Genomic DNA, 17,500 nt, shown 5'->3' with positions numbered 1-17,500 from the left:
TCTCTCTCTCTCTCTCTCTCTCTCTCTCTCTCTCTCTCTCTCTCTCTCTCTCTCTCTCTCTCTGTATATGATATCGTATATTAACCTGCTGTGTGTGTGTGTGTGTGTGTGTGTGTGTGTGTGTGTGTGTGTGTGTGTGTGTGTGTGTGTGTGTGTGTGTGTGTGTGTGTGTGTGTGTGTGTGTGTGTGTGTGTGTGTGTGTGTGTGTGTGTGTGTGTGTGTGTGTGTGTGTGTGTGTGTGTGTGTTTCAGGGTAAGACGGGTGAGGAGCGTCAGCAGATGATCAAGGCGCTGCGCGAGGAGCTGAGGCTGGAGGAGGCGCGCCTGGTGCTGCTCAAGAAGCTCCGCCAGAGCCAGATGCAGAAGGAGAACGTCGTCCAGAAGGTAAGACAGAGACACACACACACACACACACACACACACACACACACACACACACACACACACACACACACACACACACATCTGCATGAGGCAGCCGTGGCCAATTAGTTAAGGAGATCAGAAGGTTTGAGGTTCGAATCATGGATTCACATACAGTATGTTACATTAACACACTAATGTCCCCCTACCCCAACTACATTATCCTGCTGTAAACCATGGCATTTCCTAGTCTTTGGCATCATGAGAGTTTATCATTTCCCCACATTTCTCCAGTACAGTTGTAGCGAAGGGGAGTAGAGTTGCCCAGCTGGGACTTGAACCCAGACCTTCTGGGGTAGTAAACCGGGGCTCTGACCGCTACACCAAAGAGCCAGGCTCGTTGGCATGTTAGTCAGAACACACCCACAACCCTAGTGATGGTCACTCCATCACACTGCCTTCCCCTTCGGTAAGCGCACCCGTGCGCTTCACACACTCATGGTGTCCCTCACGCAACTGCCCATCATGCTTCTCCCATCCAGTGTGCCCCATCATCAATGCTTCACCCATCACTGGGGTCCCTCACACCGGGGTCACCAATCCTGGGGGTCCCTCACATGGAATTACGGCTCACACACAATGGGTACGCTTCCGATGGCCTCACGGTAGCCATCCCACTTCTGACACCATTTGCTGCAAAGGGGAGTAGAGTTGCCCAGCTGGGACTTGAACCCAGACCTTCTGGGGTAGTAAACCGGGGCTCTGACCGCTACACCAAAGAGCCAGGCTCGTTGGCATGTTAGTCAGAACACACCCACAACCCTAGTGATGGTCACTCCATCACAACAGTACCCTGCTGAAAGGTCATAGATTTTAAAAATGCAAATGTTCTACTTAGTTTAAGGTGAAACAATTTGAAATAAATTAGTTGGTCAACACCCCAGGTGTCCTGGAGGAACGTGTAAACTTAGCCCCTAAATGCATGCGGTACCTCCGATGGCACACTGTAATAGTCACGGAAAAGTTAATTACCATAGTGCTACAATACTATGACAGAACACAGGACCTTTAGTAATGAACTGCGACTTGGTCATGGTCATTCTGGTAACAGCAAATTTATAACACTGTGTCTTAATGGGTTAAGAGCATAAGAGTAGCCTGATTTCACCAACATGCCATTAAAAGTTATCAATTTAAACCCTAAAGAGGCATGGTATTCTGGTGGGGAAAAAATGTCAATGGTCAAGGAAAACGTGTCTTCTAACTGCTTGTAGTACAAGGGTGTGTAGTGTTTAGTGGCCATTACTGGCACCATTATCAGTAGTCACCAGCTTGTGTAAACCTCCATTTTAACACCTTAACAACCTAGTAGTGGCCATTTCAGACCTCTGTGTAGTGCCTTAACAACCTGGTAGTGGCCATTTCCTCTGCAGCTTTGGTCCCTACTGCACCTTTTATCCCTGGCAACCGCCCCGTTATCCTCACAATCAATCTCTACCCACCATTACCCCAACCTAGCCCTGCTGCCGTCAGACACACACACACACACACACACTCAGACACACACACACGCACACACACACACACACACTCAGACACACACACACGCACACACACTTTCTTAACTCCCTCTACACACATACACACCCACGCATGTACGCACATGCGCACGTGCATGCACACACACACACACACGCTTGCGCAAACGCGCGCACGCGTGCAAACACTCCTTTAACCTGCCCCAAGGGTTTCTTATCACCCCCCATAAACCCCCTGAAATGACCCATTTGAGCACGCTTACACCTCCGACCCACCCACTCGCCTTTGACCGTCCCCTCTTATTGCACTTGTTCACTCTCCTTGGCTCAAGTACCTCCCTCCCCCACCTCTAGCCTTTAAAATGCCCCCCTACCAAAGCAAGCGTTCTGCAGGGGTTATAGGTACGTTTTACAAAACGTGTATCGGCAGCCTGCCTAATAAGCTCAGACGCGGGTCCACATACACCTGAGGGGAAGGCCACGGCAGCAGCTACCTGGCCTGAATAAGGAGAGCCTCATTAGCGCAGCTCGTTAGGGGGTAACGACTGGCTTATTAACGAGTGAGGAGTAGCGTGTAATGCTAACATCTCTACAACGAGAGAGGGAGAGAGACACAGAGAGAGAGAGAGAGAGACAAAGAGACAAAGAGAGAGAGAGAGAGACGGAGAGACGGACAGACAGAGAGAGAGAGAGAGAGAGACAGAGACCGAGACTGAGACGGAGAGCTAAGATTTTCACATCGCTCTAGAAGTCTTCGTCTACGTATAAGCTTACAGTCCATGGCCTTGTGCTTGACCATTACGCTTTTGTTTCTCTTGAGCTTTGGGTTAAAGATTTTCTTTTTTTGGCCCACAGTACTGCAGGCAGGCGTGCATGCGTGCTCCTCTGCGGAGAATGTTGATTTTATTGGAGATGTGTTTAGATTTGACGTTGGAATTTATAGCAGGGCAACCGCAGCAACGCGACTTAATGTTTATCTTCATTCTGGTGCTGTTTCTGCCTCTGCCCGTTACTGTACAGAGCAACAGAAGAGGTTACTTAGTAGTAATTACCTTATTGAGTAAAAATGCACTGAAAGCATTTATAGTCGTACAGTGCATGTAAACACATATGGAGATTAGTGCACAATGACCCATTCAGTATGGTAGAAGTTAAGTCAGTGATGGGGGGGTTTGCGGGCGCAGGGTGCAGTGCTTGGAGCACCTGTGCCATGAAAAGTGTAAGGGTCCACGGGGACCCTGTGTCTTCTCAGGGCTGGGTCAAATTCAAGCCCTGCCCCCATCTCTCTCTTTGTCTCTCTGCGTTTCCTTACATCTTACTCCATTCTCTACCGCTTAGTCAATGAGGCATTAGAAATGCCAAAAAAAAAGATTTAAAAGATAATCCCATTTGGATAAAGACGGCTGATGAATGCAATGCAATGTAAAAGGTTTTCCCCCTTTTTTAACAGACAAATTCAAAATGGTAAAAAAAGAAGAAAGTAGATACAACAACTACACACCAGGGGTTATATAGTATAGATACATACATTTTGTACACCATTTCACAGTTTAGATTTTTTTTTTCTTCAGTGAGGCAGAAAAGGTTTTACCTAAAAAGTTAATACAAAGTTGAGTGTTGATGTACTCTACTCCTCTGCGGTGATGGGAGCAGAGTGAGTTGGCCAATCACTGGCTGGAGCAGAGCAGAGGTGTCAATCACTGGACGAGGCAGACACAAAAAAAACGTGTTTAGCTATACAAGGGACTGCCATAGCAACAGTTGCCATGGCAGGATTCTGTAATGAGCGTTGTCAGTCGTGGTAGACTCTGCTCATCGATTGGTCAAGTTCAAAGCTTCAGAGTCACTTAGGCTCACCGCACAGCACACATTTTTTTTGTTTGCTTGTGCCAAACTACAGAAAGAACATTTCTTTTTAGGTCTCAAACACTGGATGTGCCAGACTGTTAATGAGGATTTAATGTAACTGGCATTGCAACACCAACTGGCAATAGAGATATTTGCCCCCTAATTGTCTTGCATTTTAACCTTCAATTAAGCAATAAATGTACTAGCTCCCTAGGTTAACTCAGGCTTTTGAGCTATTTACCATGTTGTGGGATGAAGAGACGTCATTGGTTTTGGGGTGCCCTCCAAGCATGTTCTTTAATCCCACACTAATGGATGTGATTCAAAACGCTTGAAAATATTCAGAGTGATAAATGTGTGCTGCCCAGAAAGCTGCGTCGTGTGCTTGTGTGCATGTCTGAACGTTTGTGAGTGACCAAAAACAAAACAAAAAAACAGAAAAAAAACTCAATCCCCATTTACACATCAAAGACATGATCTAGATGCGATCAGATGCATGAAACATGTAGGGGCTCAGGCAGGGTTGCAGGGTCACAGATCCGGTATCGCACCTCTTAGTTCAGATGCATAAACACGACGTGAGGCAGGGTAGTTGGGCAGTGGTGGGCAGGATCGACTGCCGGGGTGGGCAGGCAGGGTTTTATAGGCTAGGGTGGCAAGGGTCATCCACAGATACGGTGTCGCGCCTCTTAGTTCAGATGCGTAATATAAGACGACGTACCGGTAGGTCAGGGTGGAGGACAGCGGTGGTCAATATCGACGACTTGCGTTCTAGGCTGGGTCAGCTCCAGAGACACCGTATCGTTCAGATGCACAAATGCATAGTTCAGATCTTGGTTCAGATGCGTAAACAGGCTGTAGGGCAAGGTAGCGGGCCGGGCTGAGCTGGGGTTGCGTTGCTGGCGGGGGCTGGGCAGGGCCAGGGAGGGTCGGCCCCAGATACCGTGTCGCACCCTGCTGTCATGTTTGCCCCACTGCTGTGACATTGAGATGTTTGTTTAGTCTACAGCATCGCAGCAGTTTCACTGTACAACAGCACATACACATAGGCACACACACACAGGAATATACACTCACACATTAATATAAACATGTTCACACACACACACAGGAATATACACTCACACATTAATATAAACATGTTCACACACACACACAGACACACACAGACACACACAGACACACACAGACACACACACACACGCACACACACGCAGACATACAGACAGACATGCAGGCAGACAGACGTGCAGGATCATGCGTGTTAAGTCAGTAAAATGAGAAAATTGTTTGCACTTTCGCAGTGCACACACACACAAGTAATCACACACACACAACACAATCCACGCCGGTCTCTCGTGTTAAAACCTTTAGACTGTTGAAGTCCCTGTCTGTCTGTCTCTGGATGTCTGCTTTGTTTGGCATGTAGCTTGGTTGAGGGCCGAGACTGTTAGTCAGTGGTTCTCTACCTTTTGTGAATAAACGCCCCCTTGACCGCATTATAAGCTTCCCAGTGCCCCCTTGGCCTCCTCATAAGCCCCCCTTAGTATTAAAAACTGAAGTGGACAAATGCCCCCCCCCCAAGCTGTATCCTTCTCAACGCCCCCTCTGGAGCTCCCCAAGGCCCCCAAGGGGGCTTTAGAGCCCCCGTAGAGAAACACTACTGTAAATGATGTACAGTACATAGCTGGCTGTATTGATCCCGTGTGCATGTGGGCCTGGCCTGCCACATGGTTTTCATTGGGGCCTGATTTAATGTCCTGACATTGAGGCTAGAGAGGGAGCAGTGCAGTGCGGCAGGACTACAGGAGAGGGGAAGGGGGCTTTAGTCCATACATCCACTTCTCGAGCTGTGTTTTTGTGTGTGTGTATGTGTGTGTCTCTTTCTCAATAAGAGAGTGTGTGTGTGTTTGTGTCTTTCTCTTTGTGTGTGTGTGTGCGTGCATGCTTGCTGAACTGCCTTTGAGCAAGATACCTAACGTGACAATGCTCCAGAGACTTAAACCAATACCCTTTACCTGAATGTACATCAGGTTGAGTAGAAACGCAAGAGAAATGTGATGCAACAACTAATGTCAATGTCAGCTGTCATGTAAAATGTGTCTCCATATTTATATACATAATACTATACGTGACTTTGGCTCCATGATGTGTGAGCCTCTCCAAACCTATGAGGAAATGATTAAGGTCTGTGACACTGTTCAATGCTTATTGCTGTACTATACTGAACATGTTTCTCTTTTCCTCCTCTCTTTTTTGCCTTCTTTGCCCCCACCCCTCTTCCTCCTTCATTCCCTGTCTTTTATTCCACACCATCTCTCTCTCTCTCTCTCTCTCTCTCTCTCTCTCTCTCTCTCTCTCTCTCTCTCTCTCTCTCTCTCTCTCTCTCTCTCTCTCTCTCCCCCTCTCTCTCCCCCTCTCTCTCTGTCTTTCTTTCTCTCTATCTCTCCCCCTCCCCCCACCTCTCTCTCTCTCTCTCTCTCTCTCTCTCTCTGTCTCTTGCGCTCTCTTGCTCGCTCGCTCGCTCTCTTACTCTCTCTCTCTTGCTCTCTTACTGTCACTGTCTGTCTGTCTGTCTGTCTCTCACTCTCTCTCTCTCTCTCTCTCTCTCTCTCTCTCTCTCTCTCTCTCTCTCTCTCTCTCTCTCTCTCTCTCTCTCTCGCGCTCTCTTGCTCACTCGCTCGCTCACTCTCTTGCTCTCTCTCTCTTGCTCTCTTACTCTCTCTCTCTTGCTCTCTTACTGTCACTGTCTCTCTCTCTCTCTCTCTCTCTCTCTCTCTCTCTCTCTCTCTCTCTCTCTCTCTCTCTCTCTCTCTCTCTCTCTCTCTCTCTCTCTCTCTCTCTCTCTCTCTCTCTCTCATTGTCACTGTCTGTCTGTCTCTCTCTCTCTCATTGTCTCTGTCTGTCTGTCTCTCTCTCTCTCTCTCTCTCTCTCTCTCTCTCTCTCCTCCCCCAGGTGCCGGTGGTCCAGAATGCCCCCTCCTCAGTGCAGCCCTCCTCCATGCACAGCAGCTCGCAGGGCGTGGGCAACAAGATGCCCGCCAGGCCCGGCCTGCACGCCACCGAGCCACAGAACCTACGCACCCCACAGGTCTGTAGTGATTGGTCATCCACTTTCCACTTTCGCTGGGTGGCTTAGTGGTTGTGTGCGGTGTGTGTGTGTCGTGTACTACATGTGTCTGTCTTCTTCTGTCTTTGTGCACACATAAGGTGTGTGTGTGTGTGTGTGTGTGTGTGTGTGTGTGTGTGTGTGTGTGCGTGCGTGCGTGCGTGCGTGCGTGCGTGCGTGCGTGCGTGCGTGCGTGCGTGCGTGCGTGCGTGCGTGCGTGCGTGCGTGCGTGCGTGCGTGCGTGTGTACATGCGTACATGCGTCTGTCCACTTCTGTCTTTGAGTGTGTGTCTGTGTATGTGCGTGCTTTTGCATGTGTAAAAGAGAGACGGGGGGCTTGGGAAGGAGGGAGGAACAGAAAAAAAGACAGGGGGGACGGGGAAGTAAAGGAATATGTGCATAATCTTATCACAAGTGTTAAGAGTTAACATAAAGAATGTAAAGGAAACAAACTAAGTGGTCTACTTTTGGTCCCCCCTGGCTTCACTACGCTGTCCCCAAACTGAATAATATATTTGTGAAAAAGCTGAAACAAAACAAACAAACACAAAGGAAAACAGAAACAAAATGACACCCGAGTTGCATCCACATAAGCATTCACTTCTGCCTGTGGTAGCCGAGAGCATTGATGACCTCACAGCCAGTTCTTAGAATCCTCTGCATTTTCCCAGAAGTCTCTGCTCCCGAGAGCGAGTGCGAGAGAGCACGCGAGAGGGAGAGCGAGCGAGCGAGAGAGCGAGAAAGGGAGAGAGAGAGAGAGAGCGCATTCCTTTGTCAAAGCAGGCACCCGCCATTAGGTGTGTCCAGGGCAGTTTGTTGATCTGGCTGGCTGGCTTTGTCTGCTGTGCTCTGCTCCACTCTGCTCTCCCTCCTCCACTCCCCCCCTTCCGCCTCCCCTCCCACCGCGCCACGCACCGCCGCCTTACCTATATGCTAACTCCCACATTAGCAAGGGTCCTCGCCTGATAAATGGGGATCTGCTGACAACTAGTGGTCGTATAGGGACATAGCAAGCCATGTGTTTTTTTTCCCCCCTATATCTCTTGTCTCTGTTTCTCCAGATGTCAAGTGTGAAATTGTTTGCATGGTCTTGTTTAAAACGGGTTGGTAACTCGAGCTGAGATGTTTTCAGGGAGGAAACAGCGCTGTGACTAGAAAATGAATAGGGGTTAAATCGGGGGGATATCTCTTTTAGTTGAGGGTTCCTAAGTGGAAATCCTGGTGTGTGTAATGTGTACAGCCAGTAGATGACTGTTATAGTTTTTAAGGACATATCAGTACTTCTATCAGTGCAGCATGTTTTAAAAGATTGGTTAGTTGCTTGTCTCTACCTGTTAACCCAAAATAAAAAAAGTCTGGCTGTCTAGCTTCATGTTTGTCTGGTTGTAGTTTATGTTTACCAGGACCAAAATCTTCATTTTCTGTGGGCTGAATGAAAAACTGAAAAAGCCCTGGCAGTGATGGGGCTTTTTGTTAGGAGAACATCTGTCAGTCAATGAGTTGATTTCCCTCTGGATTAATAAAAGGTACTCTACTCTGCTGCTCTACTCTACTCTACTCTACTCCACTTTACTCTACCCTACTCTACTCTCCATTACTCTACTCTACTCCACTCCACTCCACTCCACTCCACTCCACTCCACTCCACTCCACTCTACCCTACCCTACCCTACCCTACCCTACCCTACTCTACTCTACTCTACTCTACTCTACTCTACTCTACTCTACTCTACTCTACTCTACTCTACTCTACTCTACTCTACCCTACTCTACTCTACTCTACTCTCCATCACTCTACTCTACTCTACTCCACTCCACTCTACTCTACTCTACTCCACTCCACTCCACTCCACTCCACTCTACCCTACCCTACCCTACCCTACTCTACTCTACTCTACTCTACTCTACTCTGCTGCTCTACTCTACTCTACTCTACTCCACTTTACTCTACCCTACTCTACTCTCCATCACTCTACTCTACTCTACTCTACTCCACTCCACTCCACTCCACTCCACTCCACTCCACTCTACTCTACTCTACTCCACTCCACTCTACTCTACTCCACTCTACTCTACTCTACTCTACTCTACTCTACTCTACTCTACTCTACTCTACTCTACTCTACTCTACTCTACTCTACTCCACTCCACTCCACTCCACTCCACTCCACTCCACTCCACTCTTCTCTACTCTACTCCTCTCTACTCTACTCTTCTCCACTGTACAAAACAGGGCCACACAGTAATCCGGTCGGCCACCAACACCAACATGCCCCAGATGATGATGTCACAGCGGGTGATCGCGCCCAACCCCGCCCAGTTGCAGGGCCAGCGTGTGCCCAACAAGCACGGGCAGGTTATGGGCCGCGCCAACACAGCCGGCATGGGCAACGCCGTCAACTACCAGCAGGTAAACTACTGACAGGCACAAATATGTCTCACCGGCTACCACACACTGAACTCTCTGGCTCTCCTTATTCCAAACTCTTTGGACATTTTGGGGGGCTCAGACATCACATGAAGCAACATCTAATGCCCATAAATTAGTAATTGTTGGTTGATATGCTGTAGTGAATATGCTTCTTATATAGTCCACTAAAACAAACAAATGAGCAATAAATCCATGCAATAGTGGCACTGGCTGTCATTGTCACTGCCCTGATGTGTGCTACTGCTGAAACGCCACTGACTCACATAGATATTTATTGGCAATGAATGATGTCAGGTACAGTCATTGCTGTTGACTGCTAGTCAATATAGTACATATTTCCTGTCAACACCACGGGCATGGGCAACACTGTCAACTAGCTGCAGGTAACTGGCACAGTAGCTTGTGGATTGCCACACTGATTGCTTTGACTCCGCCTCTTCCTTTGTATTATTTTGAGTGTAAGTCAAGACATCATCAAACAACTCTACACTATCATCCCATATGCAGCAGAATGCCTCCCTTCTGAATGTCCTAGCTTCTATTAGTTTTGCACTTTGGACAGTCAGATGATTCCACTGACATGTCGGGATTAAGAGGTTTTGCGTAATTAGAGTCAGCTGGTTTTAGTGTGAAGCTGTAAGGTACACAGTGGGTGGAGTTTTGAAGCCTCCTCGACTAAAAGGCATCTGCATTACCAGACACCTAGTTAATGGTAGTAACCAATACTAAGATAACGTAACTTTGATCCTCAGGAAACAAACCAAACTTTTATATTTTAAACACAAAAAAATGATTTTACACAGGAACTCCAGGGGCTCCTATTGTCTCTGTCTAGTACATTTCATAAATAACTTGGCTTGCTGTAGACTAAATCCCCTGTCTCTCTCTCCCTTCCACCCCTCCTCTCTGTCTCTCCCTTTATCTCTATCTCTGTCCATTCCTCTCCCCCTCTCTCTCTCTGTCTCTCCCTCTCCCTTCCTCTCCTCCTCTCTCCTCCTGCGTAGGCTGCGAGTCAACAGGTGGGCGCGTCCCAGCGCTCCTCCTCCTCCTCAGCCATCTACATGAACCTGGCCCACATGCAGGCGGCCGGGGCGGCGGGCATGGGCCCTGGAGGCGTGGGCGTAGGGGCCGGCGGGCACAGTGGCGGGCACAGCGGTGGGCACGGAGCCGGTGGCGGCGGAGGAACCGGAGGTCACATGGGCGGAGGCCACAACGCAGGTAAAGGGCCAGCCGAGTTGGACTGTAGATCACAGGGTTGCTGGTTCAATCCCCACCCTTACCAATCCCTTCCTCCCTCATTGGCCTTCCATTCCAGGTCCTATAACCATTACTTTGAGTCATTTTTTCTTTTTCTTTTTTCTTTTTCTTCAGGTCACAATGCAGGAGTTCACGGCGGTGGCTCCGGGGGTCACGTGAGTTCGGTCAGCCCCTCCGGCAACATGCAGCAGAGCCACGCGGCAGCAGCGGCGGCGGCGGCGGCAGCCAACGCGGCCTCGGTTTGTTTGTTTGTTTGTTTAGTTCAACCCCATTAGCTTCTGCCATGCAGCAGCAATTCTGTTCATATTTTGGTGATATACTGAACGAGAGTCTTCCATTGATGCATTGCCCTTTATATTGCCATACAATGCAGTAACTCTTATTGTGATTTTGTTTTGAGCAATGGAATGAATATCTATTCGTGTTTTTTAAAAAGAGAGACCAAAGGCAATTTTCATGCTGGCATGACAATAAAGTCTATTCTATTCTATTCTATTCTATTCTATTCTATTCTATTCTATTCAGGTGGCGTCCATGCAACAAGAGCAGGCCAGCAGCCAGGCGGCCGCCAAGCTGGCGCTCCGCAAGCAGCTGGAGAAGACGCTGCTGGAAATCCCGCCTCCCAAGCCGCCCGCGCCACTGCTCCACTTCCTGCCCTCCGCGGCCAGCAGCGAGTTCATCTACATGGTGGGCCTGGAGGAGGTGGTGCAGAGCGTCATCGACAGCCAGCACCAGGGTGAGACATTATTATCCATCGAGTTTACATGAAGCGCTTTCATTCAATTGTGAATAAACATCTGTGGATAAGAATCCGCATTTTAATTGGACAGAGGATGTATGCGCTGGGTTTGCAGATGCTTGGTCTGTGTCTGTCTTTTACGTCATTGCGTAGCAACGAGCATGTGTGGAACAACCGGAATTGTCTTTAAAGCGGAATTAATGTACATATATATGATGAAGGGAATAAAGTTATTCGGAATTAAAAGATGAATAAACCATAATTTTAGTTCATGTGAAGTGTTTATGTGTTTTGAAAGCAAAATTACGTTTTATTTGGAATTAAATGTCCCATGTAAACAAGACCATTGTTTCTCAAAGAGAGCAATGGAGAAATGGGCTGCAGCATTCTTTGAACTTCTTCCTTTGTGTGCCCATATCTGATGTAGTGGGCAGCATAGTGAAAGAGCATTTCACGCAAATGGATGAACCACAGAAGCTGACATACGGTAGGAAACATTATTTGAAGCTTGAAAAAAAAACAAAAAAACGATTGTATTATTGCTTTAAATTGTCGCTCAGTCACAACTCATCCTAGAGTTTGGAAATGGAACTACAAAGATACTGCGGTGTTTCAAAACATCGTCTTTGCGGTTGTAGCCCAGGGAGAGCACTTTACCAACATCAACAAATAGACACTATAAATAAACAACACGGACCTATAAAACACTCAACGCAACTCACATGCAGGATGTGAGATAAAATATGGATGATGGGTCACGGGCTGGAGAGGCAATGGGTGTAGCCAGCCCATTGACCCGGGAGGAGGCTAGAGCCTTAAGATGGGTGGAGTTGGGAGTGTTTGTGGTCAGTCGTGATGGATCTTCTCATTGGTTATGACTTACAATGTACAATGGGCAGGAAATGGAAAGGGTGGTCAGCTGTAACCCCAAAGAGTGTATGGGGCATTGTAAAGAGGAATGACGTGTGACAGGAGGATGGTAGAGACTGTGGATAGGTGGACTCAAGAGACATGGTAGTCATGATGGGTCTTCATAATGATATTGTCATGAGTTTACTATGGGAAGGGAATGGGAAGGGCAGGGCAGTCTGACAGAACCAGAGAGCGTGGATGGGGGCATTTTAAACACTTTTTTAAACAATAATTGCAAACTGAAGTAGTATTGTGAATGCAATTCTAATCTTAGTATTTAAGGTCATCAGTGTATTGCAATCGCTATGGTATTATGGAGGTGGTCCATATATGTGTGTAGGCCCTAGGCCTGCCCAGAGAAGTGGCATGGCTCATTAGATGATATAACTTAGTTGTTGCAGCTCCTCTCCCAAAACTGTGTGTGTGGGTGGGTCTGTCTGTCTGTCTGTCTGTCTGTCTGTCTGTCTGTCTGTCTGTCTGTCTGTCTGTCTGTCTGTCTGTCTGTCTGTCTGTCTGTCCATGCATGTGTGCGTGTGGGAGTGCATCTCAACTGTCTAACACTATAAGTAGGTGTGAAATGACTGGTTGCAGCGGTGATGTTATTGATGCCTCTTTTGAGCTCCGGTTAGGCAGTAGCACAGTGCAGTGCAATGCAGAGTATAGTAGAGTAGGCAATGGGAGGGCGTAGCCAATGGCCATATTACTGATATCATCAGGCCCGTAATAGCCAGAAGGAAATGGGTGGAATAGCAATAGACGCTAATGTAATAATAGCCTTGGAAGCCGTCCATAGCCATTTTTAAACACGCAGACACAGACGTACGTATAACCGTTTTGCGTGACAGCAAGGCCACTACACCCATATTTCCTTGTTTCCACTTTAAAAACGTCCATTATGCTTTGTGACGGATAGCAATCAGAACATTATTACCTTAGCGTAGGCGCATAAGTTGGGGAAATAAAAAGATTAAATCAGTACACTGGATAATCTCTTTTTATTGCTTGCCTCTATAAAGCGCAACACCTTGCTACCGCTCTTGGTTGCAAGAATTCACGGTGTGTTTAATTTCTATGCAAATGTGCATGTGTTAATAAAATACATCTGGCTCTTTATTAAGTGAAGACTGTTTGAGGAATAGAGAACAGATTAGCTCCTTTGTAGCAGAACTGAAGGAGGTTTGCCAACAGGTTAAAGGAGGACCTCTCTGTAGTTTGGGTATTACTTTTCCTATGGCTATATTACTTAATATGGCTATATTACCTCGTGATCGGGATGATGTGAACTGACATCATCCCGGGTGTGATCGCCCACGGCACTCAGCCTTCGGCTTTGTGCCTATGGCCGAACCACACCCGGGAGGATGTCAGTTCACATCCTCCCTCCCACTCGGGTCATATTGCTTAATTCTATGGCTAGTATATTTTCCGTTAAAATGCAGGTAATCTAAATGCACTCTTAGCTTGGCTCTGTTGAATTTGGACTCTGACTTGACATAAGGAAGTGGTTTCCGCACAGTTGTTCAACTCACACACATTGCTCACAAATATGTAAAGCCACGCAAAGCTGATTTGAACATTTGTCAACTCACCTGTAATGTTTATTGCCGTGAGTCATGTGATGTTTGAGGCTTCTACAGACTTTCTGTCTTTCTGTCTTTCAATAGGTTGCGTTGATTTTTTTTTGTGGTATCGATCCCCGATAACACTTTATAATAGTGGATGCATAAAAAGCAGTATGAGGACTTAGTAGATAATTAACAAATGATGAACAAACCATTAACATATTTTTGTAAATGAGTGGGAAATGTTATGTTAATATTTTTATTTACCAAGCATTTACACTTTTCTTGAATTAAAAATTACTCTGTTAAAAGGTTTGTTAACTCTTGAACTTATTATTTCTATATATTTTATAAAGCACTATGATAAAACTTAGTAGATAATAGTAAAAAATTGTTAATGTTTTATTTATCATTAGTTAATCATCTACTAAGTCTTTATAATGCTTTTATGCATGCATTACTATAAAGTGTGATCAGATCCCCCATGGGCCTGGAATAAAGAAATCAAAATTGAATGTAACAAGCTTGTGTCCATGTCCTCTTTCAGGTAAGCTGCGTGGCGGCCTGGGACAGACCGACCCGTTCCTGTGTGCCCAGTGCAAGACCGACTTCACCCCCCACTGGAAGCAGGAGAAGGGCGGGCGCATCCTGTGTGAGCAGTGCATGACGTCCAATCAGAAGAAGGCCCTGAAGGCCGAGCACACCAATAGGCTGAAGAACGCGTTCGTCAAGGCCCTGCAGCAGGAGCAGGTCAGCTGATGCCCGCCTACTTGAACAAAAGTCACTAGTGTACCAGATTTGGTTACACTTAACTTGACACCGGCATCATGCTTATGACATAACAGTGTCATAATGGCGTCAAGAGAGTGCCATGGACGAGTCATAAACATAATGTCAATGACATAAACGTTTTATGGTCATGAAAAGTTTACATTGTTGGGGATATCTTTATCATAATCGAATGTGTCTCAATGACATCATAAAATGTTTGACATGAACATAATGTTTATAACAAATTTATGACTCCGTTACGATACTGTTGTGACACTGTTATGTCATATGTATGAAACCAGCATCAAGTTAAGTTTTACCGAAGTTTCTTCTTTTACTTGACATTTTAGCAAAGAATTTCAATATGGCAACCAAGATGAGTAATACCACGTGAGACCAACGCAACAAATTGGGATTAATTCCCAGATGGCCGTGACTTTCCATTGAACTCCATTCATGCTCCTAGTCTCCTAGACGCCTAAAGGGGCCTGGCTGTCGTAGGATTGCATCTTAGAACCTAATGTCACATGTATTCCAGGGGAAACTCCTTATCCATGTACATTGTTCTCACCAGCATGGGATTCGAACCTGCAACCTTCTGATCCCCTAACCATTAGTCCACAGCTGCCTGCTGTTAATGCACAGCCCTCGAACTACAGCATGTCAGTCCACTGGCAGCGGTTCTACCCATCTGGTGGCCTTAGTCAAAATGTAGACATGATTGTCCCTTTTGAATTACTTTTGCTGCTATTTACTTTACCGTGGCAGGGCTGACTAGCCAGGCCGTGCCCTCCTAGTGACGCAACACCTTCAGTGTTGCTACTAATCATGTCAAGGGCAATGCAAATTGCAATGCAATGCAATGCAAATCTGTCGGGAAGCTAACAACCATTAGCAAACCAAGGGAGGCAGGTCAACCATGCCGTTTGGGAAATGTTAATTGTTATGCTCTTGGTCAGACTAAGCTAAGTGTTAGCTCCAGCCTCCATGACGATGCGATACGGTATCGATATCTTAAAACAAGGATTCGATAATTTTCGATACTTAAGAATTCCCCATGATACGATATCATTCGATTCGATTTTATTTTTTCCAATTACCTTTCCATTTCTATTATGTTATGGAGCTAGGGCATTGGACAGGGGCCAGCAATTAGATTATTTTCGATACTTTAGAATGCCCCACGATACGATGCGATTCGATTAAATCGCCGGCAGATACATCGATGCATCGATACATTTCGATTATTATTTACACCCCATGTAATGGTAAAACCAGCTCACTGTAAAAGTAACCAAAAGCCAGAAGTGTATGAGGGAGAACAAAGGCAAGAGCTGCCGTCGTATTCAGTCCATTTAGCACAGTCTGAGTTGCAGACGTCCTGTGGTACACTCATGGGGTGATAAATACCTGTGTGTGTAAACGCCTGGAGAGCAGGCCGACCTCTTCTGCCACTCCATTCCTCCTTTTTATACATTTGTTTTTTTTCTTCCTCTACCGCTCTCTTCACACCTCCGTGCTTCTCTGCTGCTTCTTTCTGCATCCATCTCTTCAGCCCCTTGCTCAATGCATCTTCTCAGTGGGTGCCTCTCTAACCTCTGGAAGCATCGTCTGTCCCCCTGCACATTTCTCTCACACGTACAAACTCTCTCTATTTCTCTCTTCCTCTCTCTCTGTCTGTTTCAGTCTCTCTATCTCTCTCTCCGTCTCTCTCTCACATACACGCTCACTCACTCAGACTCTCACTCAGACTCTCTATCTCTCTCCCTCTCTCTCTCACATACACACTCTCTCTCTCTCTCTCTCTCTCTCTCTCTCTCTCTCCCATCCCTTCTACTGCTCCATTCTGTAGTTCTTTCTGTAGTTCTTTCAACTTCAGTGTTTTCTCTTCAATCGCTGCATCACAAACATGGGCCACATTTAATATCTTCCAGTTCAAGAAAGGGCTCAGTGAAATCATTATGACCTCATCTATAACTAATGGAACCCTAATTATTCATTTAAATCAGAGATGGATGCTACATTAGAAAACATCTCTGGTTAAATTCAATTCAACCAAATTGTTTGTTCTTGGCTGTATTGAAAGAGGTGGGTTGCTCTCAATTGCACACATGAAGTTAAGTAAAGGTGAATAATAAACATAAAATAACATTATATCAATTCTCTGTATGTGTGTGTGTGTGTACTTGCAGGAGATTGAGCAGAGGCTGCAGAAGGAGGCTTCGCTGACTCCCAGGAACCCCCAGCCTGTCACCAACGTCAGCAAGGCCGACAACACCATGATCAGCAGGCACCATGCCCTCCGACAGGTAGGAAACTCCTCTGACGGATACGTAACTCCTCCTTGTCCAATTGGGACTCTGCGCATCATCTCTCAGATTACAGGTGCATCACAGAGGGACAAACATCACTTGAAAGTAGAGGCCGGAGCCCACCGCAGCTTAGTTTTTTAAACATTTATTTCATGCAAACACCAGACTAATAAATGGATGAAAGAGATGTTTAAAAACTAAGCTGCAGTGTTCTCCAGCATCTACTTTCAAGGGATAATTCCTCCTTTCTGTCAAGTATGACCTATGAGTACCTTTACAGGAGGTAATTAGTAACTGTCTTTCATATTTTATGCTACTTACATTTATATGGTCGCAGCCCCCGATGCTGTATTTTTCTGTTTGAGAAAGGTGTATTGTAGATATTGATTGGAGGGTACTTTTTTAATCTTAGGGGATACTTTGGGGATTTATTTGAATAGGACAGTTCAGAGATGTAGAGAAAAAGAAGGGAGGAGGATTTGGGAAATGACCCAGGCCGGACACAAAACCTGGGTCTCGCATGGCAGTGTTGCCCATATGTGGTGTGTGCGTAACCCCCCTGTAATTCTAAGGCTGAATCCCATTTCGCCCTTAGCCCTTCGCCTTTCTACCCCTACAAACGGCGATTTTCCAGAGGCAGACTTCAAACAGAGGGGTAA

The 17,500-nt window shown here is 46.4% G+C and overlaps 1 protein-coding gene across 7 annotated transcripts in view; it reads left to right on the top strand.

Moving 5' to 3' along the window:
* gatad2b (GATA zinc finger domain containing 2B) overlaps nucleotides 1–17,500 on the top strand; it is a 92,990-nt gene that overhangs the window by 67,252 nt on the left and 8,238 nt on the right. For 3 of the 7 annotated variants that reach the window (XM_063185718.1, XM_063185719.1, XM_063185717.1), the window contains exons 5-14: nucleotides 252–383; nucleotides 6,705–6,839; nucleotides 9,091–9,267; nucleotides 10,293–10,506; nucleotides 10,660–10,784; nucleotides 11,071–11,281; nucleotides 11,712–11,771; nucleotides 14,306–14,508; nucleotides 16,722–16,838; nucleotides 17,437–17,496. In XM_063185718.1, the coding sequence (XP_063041788.1) occupies nucleotides 252–383; nucleotides 6,705–6,839; nucleotides 9,091–9,267; nucleotides 10,293–10,506; nucleotides 10,660–10,784; nucleotides 11,071–11,281; nucleotides 11,712–11,771; nucleotides 14,306–14,508; nucleotides 16,722–16,838; nucleotides 17,437–17,496 (1,434 nt within the window). The remainder of the gene's footprint in view (nucleotides 1–251; nucleotides 384–6,704; nucleotides 6,840–9,090; nucleotides 9,268–10,292; nucleotides 10,507–10,659; nucleotides 10,785–11,070; nucleotides 11,282–11,711; nucleotides 11,772–14,305; nucleotides 14,509–16,721; nucleotides 16,839–17,436; nucleotides 17,497–17,500) is intronic. The other 4 variants (XM_063185723.1, XM_063185722.1, XM_063185721.1 and 1 more) reach the window with 3 other exon arrangements.

The sequence above is a fragment of the Engraulis encrasicolus genome, chromosome 20 (assembly GCF_034702125.1).
Source record: "Engraulis encrasicolus isolate BLACKSEA-1 chromosome 20, IST_EnEncr_1.0, whole genome shotgun sequence".
Lineage (NCBI taxonomy): Eukaryota > Metazoa > Chordata > Actinopteri > Clupeiformes > Engraulidae > Engraulis > Engraulis encrasicolus.
This window is presented reverse-complemented; position numbering and strand designations above follow the sequence as displayed.